Source organism: Athene noctua, chromosome 6, assembly GCF_965140245.1.
Source record: "Athene noctua chromosome 6, bAthNoc1.hap1.1, whole genome shotgun sequence".
NCBI classification, from domain to species: Eukaryota; Metazoa; Chordata; class Aves; order Strigiformes; family Strigidae; genus Athene; species Athene noctua.
In genome coordinates, this window is record NC_134042.1 from 33,278,710 (window position 1) to 33,292,327 (window position 13,618).

The 13,618-nt window shown below is 39.3% G+C and overlaps 1 protein-coding gene across 2 annotated transcripts in view; it reads right to left on the reverse strand.

Annotated features, from left to right (window-relative positions):
• Window positions 1-9,751, reverse strand: part of PTPN21 (protein tyrosine phosphatase non-receptor type 21) — a 50,550-nt gene extending 40,799 nt beyond the window's left edge. For both annotated transcript variants that reach the window (XM_074910071.1, XM_074910070.1), the window contains exons 1-2: window positions 9,432-9,751; window positions 5,439-5,811 (exon numbers count right to left, since the gene is read on the reverse strand). In XM_074910071.1, coding sequence (XP_074766172.1) covers window positions 5,439-5,618 — 180 coding nt within the window. In that variant the 5' untranslated portion in view covers window positions 5,619-5,811; window positions 9,432-9,751. The remainder of the gene's footprint in view (window positions 1-5,438; window positions 5,812-9,431) is intronic.
• Window positions 9,752-13,618: the final 3,867 nt, after the last annotated feature.

Below are 13,618 nucleotides of genomic sequence, written 5' to 3' on the forward strand. Positions count from 1 at the left end.
ATCAGGGTATCACAGTTTAAATAAACTGCATGCAGGAGAACTGAGTTAATAATCCTGCACTATGCACAACTGCCAGATACCAAGTGAAAGCTTTATGCTACACCCAATGTTAGGAACAGAAGGAGACAAGAGGCCCTGAAAATTCTCCAGAAACTCCACTCTTATCACAGCAGAAAACCTCCTCCACAGATCTTCCCAATCTCTAGGGGAGAAAGGATTTGGAGCAGCCTGGACCGGCCAGTGTACAAGATCCAAGACTTCCTGGAAGTGGTGGAGAAAAAAACCTGTGAGTCTTGTCATGTAGCAGCCACCGGGTGGAAAGTTACACTCTGCATACTACCGTGACCAATTGTTCTTGCAGAAAAAGTAGGACTGCTGGCTAGCTTCATATCCCTCCGTTTTCCCCATTTGAAGCTTCTCACTTTAGGGTACTTTTGCTTATACTACTTTAGTTTTTCTAGATCTTCAACTGTAGCTGCAAGAGGGATTATTTAGCAGGGTAGCTATACGAATACAGACAGAAGTCAGTCTTAAGTCTTACATCTTTCATAAGCCAAACCTTTTTTCCAAACATACACACAATTATTTTCTCCTAACTACTCCAACATGGGTTTCCCAAAAGCTATTTAAACAAAGCAATAGCCCACTATAGTTTAAAGCAAAACAGCAGGGATAAAAATTAACCAAAACCAATACTTTGTAAGGTAATCTGACATATTCTAACTTATTCAAATTAAAACACTGCACAAATCACAATACACTGTGTTTTACACCCTGCAAATATCTTGACTAAATGGTCTCTCGACAGGCAAGGCAGATTCTACTCATCAGTATATTAGAGAAAGGTAAACCAGCTAATTAACAAGCTAAAGAGCATGCCTTCATAGTGCATATAAGACATTATAGCCACGACCTATTTTAACCTCTTTCAGAACCAGGTCAGTTATCAACATGACCAAGAAACGTAGAAACATGCTTTTTTTAGAAAATCATGTTATTTTTTTCCCCACCACTGCCCCAGACTCCAAGAAGGATGGACTCACACACCTGCTTTTGACTCACACCTTACACAGTACTGACATTAAAAAGAGTATCATGTTCCCATTCATGAGGCTTAAATTCAAAATTTCAAAGTAGTCTAAAAATACTAAACAATAAGCTAATGTCTTTGCGTCAGAAGTAAAGAAAAACTCTTCTGTCAAAATTAGTAAAAAACTGTACAGCAATTCACAGACAGTGACAGTGAAAAAATACAATTAACTGGTATATTCAAATTCTGACCTAATTTTATGAAAAAGCTGAAGAAATTATGGGCAAGGCTTCTTAATTGCCCCTACTGCTTTCATGGAAAAACCTTAATTTTGTGGTGTTCAGTGTAATAAGACTGAGGGCAAGTCCTGTACCTGAATATACAGGTTTTTTTCTTTCAGTAACAGGAAGAACTACAATAACTGCATTGAGGCAATTACTGATTTTTGGCTAACTGCTCTGTCCTGTAGTTTATCTTGGTTCCTAAATTACAATTATGGCACATTTATATATATGTTTGTGATTGAGTCAAGTTTGGTTTTCGATAAAGTACCTTTTTAAGAATAATTACACACTGAAGGTCTGCATCTTTACATACATTCCTCCAAGACAATTTCTCCTTTCCTAATTTTAAGGAAAATTTGGTTCAGAGAGGCAACCATAGCAGCTCAGCTATGAGCACTGCTTCTTCTCCGATTTCTCCAAGCATTAGCTAAAATTTTGTCAGACTTTGATACAAAGCATAATTATGTTAGTGACTCCTCTATCATGACTTGGCCCAACTTTTATTTGCCAGTCAATATGTTTACTGGTACATATAGAGGTAAGAATATTTATGATTGCACTTGGTCTTATTTAAAAGTACTTTTTACATACGCAAAACACACATTTAAGAATCACCATACTGAATTAAAGGCATTTTTTTGTGTCTTCTCTAAACAAGAGCTGATATTTTAGAATTCAGAACAAAGTTTTACAGCATAGTTCAAGCATTTCTGAAGCACTGTTGAGGAACTTCTAAGTTACTCAGGACCCAGATAACCTTGATTCCTTGTTTTCTATTCACATCCAAAACAAACACAGGAACTTGCATATGCACAACACATACTCTCCACAGAAGTTCCCTACCACTGGTTTTTGTACTTGGGCCCAAATGTCTACCACATATCCGCAGTTAAGTCAGACTCGCTGCTTGTACACAGTAGCAGAATTTAACACTTCTAACACAGAATGAAGGGACATTAGAAAACAGAAACGAAAGAAAATTCAGAAAGAGAAGTAATCAGTCGTAACATCTCCTGCCAAACACTTATAGACATCTAGCTATATTACTACTTAAATTTTTTTCCTATATTTTCAAGTATTTAATTTGTATACTCGTGCCCTAGATGCAAGATTAGCAGTGCTGCACGTACTTTTTAATGTAGTTAACAATCAGAGCTCTCAGTAGTTTTTCAAAACTTGTAATTCCAGAATGGTTTTCCACAACTTATCCAACTTTTTGCATAAATCAAGGTTGGTTGTAGTTCTCTCACAGGATAAAAGACAGGCTGCACGAGAAAGGGTAACTTATGCTCGCTTTCCCCAGCTCCTCAGTTTAAGAGAGATGGTTTACATACCCGTTGCTTATGAATCACATTCTGGGAATACCAGATGTTCTTAGTTTAATGCACTCATTTTACTTTTCTGTAAAGTCTACCATTCAGTAAAAAAATAAAATTGTCAACATACTTAAGACTCCCTAAACCCTATGTATCCATACTAGTATACAACTTGGAAATTGAGAAGTATTAACTAGAAAATCAAAAGAAAACCAGTATTTGGCCACACAAAGTATAATTTGAAGACTACTCCTTTACATAAAGATCTGTTAAAACAAGTATCTGAAAAGATGGCACAGCATTAAAAATAAGCCATTCAATTCACTGCCCAAATTCAGTAATTGCAGACTACACCAGAGAGAAAGAGGTATTTACAAATTTTACCATTATATGTGTAAAAAGGTAGAGATTCCCCTTATACCTCCTGCAATAAACTGTTAGGAAGGAGCATGGGAACTGCATGTCATAACTGTATAGCCCATACACAGTAATCCGATGCATCGGTTTTCATACCTATGTTAAGTATCAGTATTCAAATAAACAGTCATACTTTCATGTTTAACACTCTGAATTCACACTTATGCTTTAAGTGTGCTTAGTGCATTAACAATATGCAACATCTTGTACAAAGTACTTAGTATTTTACAGTATCCAGGACTAATGTTGGTTTTGCAAACTTAAGGAAAGTGCTGAGCAAATTTTTCTTTCTGAAAACTTTCTACTAAGCAAGCAGTCAGGAATGATCCAGTATCTGCTTGGCCAATCTAACTATTTAAAGGCAGAACAACATTTTTTAAATGCAAGCTCTGGAAAGTAATTTATATCCCTACTTTCCATTCCCTTTATTGCAACACATTTCCTGCCAAAATAATCCATGCAAGAATGCATGACTGAAGGAATCTGCTCAGAGTTCAATAGTGTACTGTCAACTCCCCTAGACTGATATATGACTCTTAATTGAGGGAACTGCCATCTTTTTTAGGAGTAGCTTCAAAGAAAGAGATAATGAAGAGTAGCTGAAAAAACCTGCATCTCCAACACTCTGTGACTAGTTCAATAAAAGCTAGCAGTCATCATTCAGGAGGACAAAGCCTTTGCATTTTGCAAACCAAATATAGTTAAAATTCTTTACCTTCTGTTGACTTTGCAGTGACATCTGAAAGCAGATTGTCAGTTTTATCTATCTCCACTCACACCACAAAAAATGAATTCTAAATATATGATACCTGATGTGTTCCCAGTAAATACCAAGGCTACAAGAGTAGTTAGATTCTCCCTTTACTACTAAAAGGAGCAAGATTAAAAAAAAAAGATGTCACACTGTTGCACAGAATTCTGTTTTTCCAAAGTAACTGTACACTAAAAAAAGTATTTGAGGAATCTAATAGAATGCATATCAGGATTGAAAACAACCACTGTAAACAAACACTTCAAGATTAATGAATTCACATCTATTTCATTTATTATTCTCCAAACAGAAAAAAAAATGTTTCTTACCACAACTGACTATATATAGCATTTTCTACCAAGAAATCCTACAGTAATGCATGCTGTGTACAGGAATAAGTGTTTGCAGGACCGAGTTATAAGCAGCTGCCATTGCTTGACAATAAAAATACAACATTTCAAAAAAATCAGTTATTAGAAAACAATTATTTTCACGATTACTCTTATTTTGGTTCCCTAAGTCTTGGGTTTTCATCCTGTATTTGAATCCCATATTTAAAACACCTTTATATGGCAGACCACATAACACAGCAAACGAATCTTTCTGAGAACAATGTTAGAAAAATTAAACTTTTATTACGTTTTCCCTCTCCTTCCCCCTAAAAGTGCACATGCTGTCACAGTTTAATGACTAAAAAATGAACTAAACCTTTTGAGACTCTACTGAAATGTCAGTTTTACACAGGACCGAGAGCATTCAACCACTGCTATCAAATCCATCCGTGTTCAATAAAATTATAAAACAATTACATTGGTTCATATGCTGGTAGTAGTGTAGATTTCTATAAATAACATTCTGCAGCTCAGCGTTTCAGAAATAATTCGCTCCATACAGGAGATGTATGCATAATCACTAAATGCGTGGGAGAAGTGTAAATTTCAGGTGCAGACGGATCCTTCAAAGTATCAAGTAAGGAATTTTTGGGGGAAAAGGCAGGTTACACAGATACATACAGATTCAAGTAATGCAAACCATGTTTCCTCATGAGGCCAGCACTTGATATAAAGTACTATATGCTTGCTCCAAGACAGCGTCTGCAAACATGTTTGCGGTATTTGAACAAGCAATACAAATAGTTGGTCACCGGTACACATCACATTTTATGCTTTAGGTTCTTTCCACAGCACTAATCCATCAGAAAAAAAAAGGCAACAAACAAAAAAAACCAAAACATGTACACAACACTCTCTCATATTCTTTGCTAAAAATTGTCTCAAGTCTTGCAGTAATTCTTAACCAAATTGCTTAGGCAGAAGAAAATTTTGGTTGCTTTGTGAGTTTTTTTAAACACCATTTTCAGCATTATCAGGTTTAGAAAAACAGTCGCTTTGTCTATCGCTCTAGGCTTCTATTCACTGCCACTTCTCACATGTCCTCCCCTTGGGCATTCCCCAGCTCTGTAAGGTAAATTTTGAAACGGTTTTGGAGCAATCCAAGTCCCCATCAAGGCCAGAAGGTGAGGAAACAAGGGGAGCTCCAGCTGCTCCAGTAAATAGATCGCCCCAAATGGTAAGGATTCACCACATAAGCCACCTAGCAGCAGAGACAAGAATCACACCTTCACTTGACGGTTCGCTTACCTCCCGCAACTCAAGCCTCTGAGCCACTGCTTCCAGGCTTTCCTGTCCCGTGCTTTCCACTGACAGCGTGAACTCCACAAACTCGTTGTTGAGCAGCTGGATACGAGCCACCAAGCAACTCTTGCTGGATACTGTATAACGTCGAGTTCGTTTCAATTTTAACCCAAAAGGTAGAGGCATCTTCTTTTTCCCCGCAGATGGTTACTGATAAAAAGCTACTACCACCAGGACCTCGTGAGGGGACAAGTAGCTATCTCCTCTCAGAAGGTAAGCAGCTGTAAAGTCTCCAGAGATCAACCAGCAGCAGCAGTATCCATTAAAGACAAGCAAGTCTTCCACCAAGAGACAAGTAGAAGGGGCATCCACTGGAATCCTACTAGGGTGCAAAAGAGAAAGAATAAATACAAGAATCAGAAATACTCTGACTGTACAAGGAATGGTAACATGGGAAAAACAACGTGCATATTTTTTTCTAAATCTAAATAATCTATTTTTCATAAATGCAGAGCTGCTATACATTCAAATAATGAAATAAGCACCAGAATTTCTGGTTTTTCCACAGGCGACACCAGACTTCAGCAAGTTTTGGATTTTTTAAACTTGCAAGTAAATAATGAGTCGATCAAATTTGACTGCAATATCTTAAAATAAGTATTTCTAAACTGAATCAGCATTTAAATGAAATATCTCTTTTAAGTCTGAGTTGCCCAAGGTATTTCTAATACTGAACAAAGCCATTTTAAGAGTAAATCCAGCAACCTGGATTGTTTTTCAGAGCAGTGTGCAGCCCCAGCTGCTGTCTATTGGATTAAATGCAAAACCAAGCCCCATAACGATTAAGGAAAAAAAAAAGAAAGGCAGGAAGAGAGGCATTAAAGCTCACACTTCAGCTATTTCCTACCAGACAATTAAAATCCAATTCCTCTAATTTTCCCTGAATTACAGCTAGCTGTACCATTATTTCTTATGCTAGACTGCTCTATGATGATGTTTCAGGTTACGCTTTGCCTCACCAAGAGAGTATGCGAATTCTGAGAACTATTTATTTACTATGTACTTTAAAAAAATGCTTATTTCCAGCCAAAAGGTAGCCACCCATTTCCCCACCTTTTGCTAACACCTTCACGCCTCCTCTCCTATTAACTCTGTAACATACAACCTTCGCCTTTCTCCTCTTCTAAGTGTTTTCTTACCACACGCACCCTAGCCTAAGGAATCTGTCGCCCTTATTAATGCTGGTTTTCGGTACGACACGCAAAATAAAAACATCCTCCAAACACAGGGGAGGGGTTTCTGCAGAACCAGGCGCGCTGAGCGCAGTCCCTATGGCGAGGCTGGGCACCGCACCTGCCACTGAAGTGAAAGCGCCTCACCCACTCCAGACAAAGCCGCCACCGCCGCCCCCGGGGGTTTGCACCGCCTCCCTCACAGCGCCGCGCCGCAGGGAGGGGGACGCGCCCCCAACCCCGCCTAACCCCGCCGGCCCCGCCTAACCCCCCGGCATGGGCCGCGTCGGGCCCCGCCTCGCTCCGCTCCGCTCCGCTGCAGCGCTACTAGCGCGGGGCTCAGCTGTGGGGCCGGGCGGCGGCCGCAGCACCCGCCGCCCGGAGCAAGTCCCCTGCCCTGCCCTGCCCTGCCCTGCCCTGCCCTGCCCCGCAGCCCTCGGGCCGGGCCGCCCCTGAGGGAGAGCTGGGCTTCTTCCTCCCATTGTGAGCTGCTGCTGGCGTGGGAGCTCGGCCTGCGGACCTCTAGTGGCAGCGCCGCACCGCCTGAAAGGGAAAAGGAAACCACCACCTACGTTTTTCTCCGGCTGGTATGTATTAGTAGCACATCTTGAAAAGCATAATTTGATTGCTGAAGACTTGTACAAGTATCAGACAGGAATAACAGGAAGACATCCATTTACTTGGAGTGGGGGAATTGGAAGGAGTCTTCCTAGCACACCTGTTTTTAAACTCAAAGATATAGCTGTAAACAGAGCACCATATACTACTTGTACATTTATATACATACCTAGAAATTTAATGTTACTCAACTCCAAACTCTTTAGGTTGAAAAGCTCGTATCAGACTCCCTACTCCCTTGCACAGCAAAGACAAAAGGGAGGTGGAAAGGCGCTAAAGGCCTCAAACGGGAAGAAAGAGGACGCAGCACAGCACTTTTCCTCAATGACACCTTTGCAACCCTGCTCCAAAGAATAAACACATTTAATGACCATGTTTCTAATAATCTTGAAGCAGTTCTACCATTCTACACAATCCCCATCCTCAACAGCTAACCACTTAATTGAATCAAAACAACTCTGACCCAAACACCAACTAACTTGTTTTTGGGTGCTGCTGCAGAATAACAACTCATAGCAAAAAGTTTCCCTGAAAAATTTAGGGGTACATGGGAACTCCTCACTTTATCACTTGCTCTGCACTTTGATTCTCCAAATCCTGCTCCCCTGGAGCAGCATGCAGGGAATGCTCTACAGACAGAAGCTTTTAGTTTCCTGCCCACTGCCAACAGAATCTCGCACTGGGTTTATTCCTGGCAGAGTAACTTTTGGCTGACTGACCTCAGCTCATCCCCGGGCCTGTTTTCCAATACATTCTTTGCACAGTTACACACTTTCTTCAGTGCTACAACGTGAGAAACCAACTTGCTCATCTTTTCCAAAGCTGCAGTCAGAAGTGCAGTGCTGTTTCAATCTCAGTTTTTGTATAGTACCACCGAATATGAAAGACTTTCAAACTTTTAAGCGCCCATCAGCCTGTTAGAAAAGTATTCTAAGGGCATGGAAAAAAAAAAAAATTAAAAATCACCAACCAGAGGTGACACAACAGGTGAAATTTCCAAACCATCTAATGCTGACATGAGGTAATCTCAGCCTTTCAGTTATTTTGCTATGCAGACAGGTAGCAATGCAAGCACAGGAAGGAAGTTTAGGGCAGAATTTTCAGAATGTGCCAGGAGTGCTCTTCATCTGTTGTTTGCGTTTATTGCTCTACTGAGCATTCACGCTAAACAGTTTCCTTTTAACTCAGTACATGTCTGACATAATCTTCATTACTTCTGAAACACATTTGTAACAAGGAAGACTTAAATAACTAACTCCCAGTCCATGTCATAGAAGACCAACTAAAAAAAAATTCCTGATGTATCATATCATAGAATAAAGGCAAGTTTGATAAATAACACTGAGGTATCATTCATTAACTTCTATTGCTAGCTATGTGTACTTCTTGCAAACACAGCTGTGCTGGTTTTATTCAGCAGCTGTGCATTTTACAATGCTAGGTGCTCTCATATTTGCCATCTGCATTACTTTAAATTTGGACACATTTTCATTGTTACAGAGCTACTTTAGCAAAAAGGCACTACATACTGCCAGGAGTTACAACTCCAATTGAAGACCTCTACAATAACAAGCCTTTATTTAGCAAGCCTGGAATTTCATGCTACAGCTAAAAATGTCTTTAGTGGCCAAACTTTGTACATTTATATTTCAACACAGACATACAGTTTCAAAAATGTTGTATTAGAATTTCAGCAACGTGGCTGTGACTGACATGTGATTACTGAGCACTTTCCCCTTTACCTACACCTCCCTCTCCCCCCTCAATAATTAGCATTTTACTTTACAAAGATTTTTTAAACAACCTGCATGAATGACAGCGTGCAAAATAAAACCACAGTGTATGATGGTGAAAAAGGGTCCCTATTACTTCAAATACTTAAAATACATAAATTTATTTCAGAAATATTTGCGGAGCCAAAAAAATCAGAATACTCCACCCTCCCCTTGTTTTACCAGTTAATCTTTGACATGACTCTTGGACTGAAAGAACAGCAGTAAGTGTCCATCTCAAACCTCCCCCACCTCCAGAAACACAATTCTACAGCCTTTACTTCTCAAAAAGTAAATGATTGAAACTCCTCAGTCTTACTGTACAGCAGAGAAGATCACCTGCTATTTATTTGCTGTGCCTGCTGTTTTTCTCTTACCTTGTGCAGCGATTCAAAGACACCGTGTCTCCTTTCACATACGTGTAGCCAAAAAAACCCCACAGCACTCCAAGACTTTTTCTCCCAGAGCCATCTCATCGGTATTCCTTGGGAACTGACTTACTGTGTTCCTCTTGTATGAAACAGCTGCTATCTCGGCTAACCCACCTTCCTCTCAGATCACTCATAGTGAAAACATTCCTCACTTCCTGTCTCAAAAAACTTGCTCTGGATATCATTCCACTGGGTAAAGAGCTGGGGGTGGAAGAAAATATTACAACAAAATAAACCTGTGCCAACCAGCTCTTCAAGCAGCCTCTTTCATGTGACGCTGCGCTGCATGAGTGCAAATTGTGTTCTCGGGAATATTTTCAAATCACCCGTCTCCGTGTGCCTCAGTGCGTGTGCATTTATTTTCTTTTCCTGGAGGCGTTCCCCTTGCTCTATCCATGCGGAAGGATACGCTGAAAGAATTAAAGCGAAGGCCCGTATGCTTGTAGCCCATTACCTCAGAGAGTTGGAATGCCTGGCAGGGAGAATGTCAGCAATGAACAGCTGCTTCTCTGGCTACAGGGGCATTACAGAAATAGGGGTTACAACAAATAGCAGGCAATCCTTGCTTTTTTTAATCATATGATCATTTATTTTAAGCCTTTCCAATTAAGGCAAATCTCTTACCAAAAACTCTGTTGGTCTTAGTTTCATGCAGCTTGAAAATATTTTCAAGGTTTAATCCATATGTGCCATACCAAATGACCTATGCACGTACATTTATGTTTGCCACTGAAAACAAAAGTCCTTGAAAAGCTTCAGCTGTTGGTAATGCACACAGCAAGAAAATGCAGATTAAAGACTGATCTTTCCGCTTTAAAACACCCAAAGGTGTCAGTAAAAATGATGCCCTTAATAACAGCTGTCTTAGCAAGCATTAAATGCGTATCAGTTAAGTAATATTAATAGCATTTAACCAATGCAAACATCATATAAAGGGCTGCACTCCAGTCCTACAAATATGTGGAGATCTCTCTGCGCACGTGAAATTAGCAATTGTTGTAATTCAGAATTTTATGGCTCTTCACATTGTGTGAGCCTGGTAAAAGTATATACAAACTTGAAACAGGTTAGGGATGAGGAAGAAGGTAAAGTGAGTATGTGAACGCTGACTCATGACTGTAAAACTTAGAAAGTGTTTTGGTAATGTAAAGCTCACAAACATGCTACTGTCTGAGCAGGTCTAACCTGCAGATCTGCTATGCAAATAGCATGTTACTCAGAAGGACACTAGTCTCAGTTGAAATATGTAGGTAATTTTGTACTATGAGGAATTATTCTGAGTTATTTCTCTTAGACCCAATGTGCTTTCCTCTAATCAGGGGAGTATCTCTTCCCTCCACCCCATACATCAGCCATAGTATTGATGAGCATTCCATAAGCCACTGAAAGAACTAATTCAGGGGAATTTTATATTAGTTTAAGTAAATATAAACTAAAATGATTAGTTTATATATAATATATAATATGAATTATATATAATATTAAGTAATTTTGAACAAAACTAATTGGATACCCTTTTCTAATGGTATCTGCTACAGGCCAGAACTAGAGTTACTGGAAAAAACTGACCAAGCCATGAAAATTAAGGGTAACAGAGGCAACCCTTCTTATTTCTAGAAAATTCATACTGGAAATGTCTCAATTCTTTTATCTGGCACATTTCCTATTCTAAATCTTGATCACACCCATTTCCTGCCTGATTCCCTGCCTAGAAGGTACATCTATAAGTTTTCTTCCTTTCCACAGTTACTCCTTCCTGTATCTTCTCTCTTTGCACTTACATTAAAGACAACACATACTAAAAGAGGCAAGTAGGACACTGTCCATATGCTCCTCTGCAGCTTACATTTTCTCTTTTTGAAGCTCAAACTTATTTCTGGATTAAATTCTTTCTTCTGCTTCCTATAACCCCAGTTTGTATCCTAACTGTTTTTCTGCATTTTCTCCATTTTGCCCCATCTCATTTTTTGCCTCAGCAGCTCTCCATTACCTGATTTGCTCCCACTAGCAACTCTAATAAACAGGACAGAGACAAAGGTGGCCATGAACATGTGATGACCTCTGATAAAGACATCAATAAGACATACAGTGATTGCCTCAGGACACTATACAGTGCTTCTGCTTCTCCTCCTTTAACCCCCAGTCAACACTCATGACATGCATGGGTAGGAACACCCACATCTTTTGCTGTATTCTTTACTCTCTCGTTGAAGATTATGGGAGGAAAAACTACCATCCTACAGCTGAATGTTGCAGCCCTTGTTCTGCAAGTAGAGAAAAGTTTCTGCCCATTTGGCTGTCTGCCCATAGTGGAACAGGAATAAACCTACTTTGTTCTTACTGGCATCTTTCCTTTTGGAATAGTTTTATTTTTTTTCCATCCTGGTCCAAATATGTGATTGCTGTTGAATGTATCAGCCAACGAATGGGGTGAAGGTTGATGCAAGTACTCACCTTGTTCCGATTCTGGGAACTCTGTCCAGCATCAGGTCTGTGCACTGACTAACGGTATGACAGAAGGTGGGAAGTGAGACAAATAAGAAGTGGAATCAGTCACCCTCCAGGCACGTATGTACTCCTCAGCGTAGTGGAGATTTACCCGTTTGTGATAAACACACAGGCAGGATAATCCAGAAACTACTAGTTAAAGGGACATTCCCAGGATGCTGAAACAATGAAGAAGTCATGCGGAAAAATATCTTGATTTACTCACTAGCCATGCAAAAAAGTGACTTCATGAACTGAAAAGTCAGAATACCTCTTGATTGTTCTCTAAACAAATTCACTTTATTCACCACTTCTGTGGTTTTCCTCTGTGTCTGAGGCCTCCCTGTTTTTTCAGCATTTTATTTCTTACTTGCGAAAAAGCAGATATAGCTGGGTCTTTATGCATCATTACATATTTCTTAATGGTAGTGGAGAGAATGGAAGGTGCTAGAAAAATTAGCATACGTCTATTACCTGCTTGAAGCTTGAAATTTCATGTTTGCAAGATTCATTTTTACTCATAAGACACTGTAAAACGTTGAACCATGTTCTACTAAGTAACTGAAGTTACAGAATCTTCCTATTAGAAGAAAATAGACAGTTTTCCTACACGTAACGCAGTGCTGAACTTGAAGCAATGAGCTCCTGTTGTTATTCACGAAGGATACATTTTTTAATAGTATTGCTTTCTAATCCATTAGTTATGAAATATACTCAATTTGTATTTCTGTCCTTCAAAAATTATGTTTCTTGTTCCAATAATAAAGTAACACAACTTGTTTGAATTCTTAAGAGAGCAAAATGTGTATCTTGAAGGTTAACTGGAACGTTGTAATTAAACTGATCTGTTACTAGTTGTATCTCACTGTAACACCAGTATAAGTATACTCAGGCAAACAGCTCAGGTCATTAGCGACAATTAGTCTAAGATATCTCTGTATGATGTCTGGTTTATATTAGGAGCAGTGATGCAGAAAGAGATTAATACAGCTGTTAACTACAATGCCTGGAGATTATTTTACCCAGTGGCACTACTTGTAAAGGGCCCTTTATCTGTAGGCTGGGCTTTCTGTAATGTTACTATGCACTGAATCAGCTGAAGTGAAGCTGGGACATTGGTTCAAAACAGGGCTCAAACATGACTTCCGTGTAGTTCTTCCTCCCTTGTAGCAGGAAGACTAATAAATGCTGCAACTGCTAATTAAAAAACAACAAAAAAAGGCATATCGTTTTAAGGTTTATCAGTCTAACATAGGATCACAAAACTAAAATTCAATAGTAAAATACTTTTATAGTATAGTTGTAGTATGGCATTGAAAGTTACTTCAATACTTCTATGTATTGCTGTGCCATAACACATTTGGTTTTTAACAGATATTTAAATCTTCAACTTTTGTACTTTTGCAGATTATTAAAATAACCTTACAGTTAATCTTACAGTATTCATACTCATCCTAAGACATGTGGCAGGACTTTATAAACCAGTTTTATTAAAACCGCGAATGAATGAAGAGACAATTTAAAAGCTGAATGTGACAATGAGAGATTAAGAGCAGACCCTCTGTCTCGCAGTTACTTAGAAATCCACTAGAGGAGACATTTGTTTTCTTTACTCCCGGGCCTGACTCCCGGGCGTGTGGCGGCTG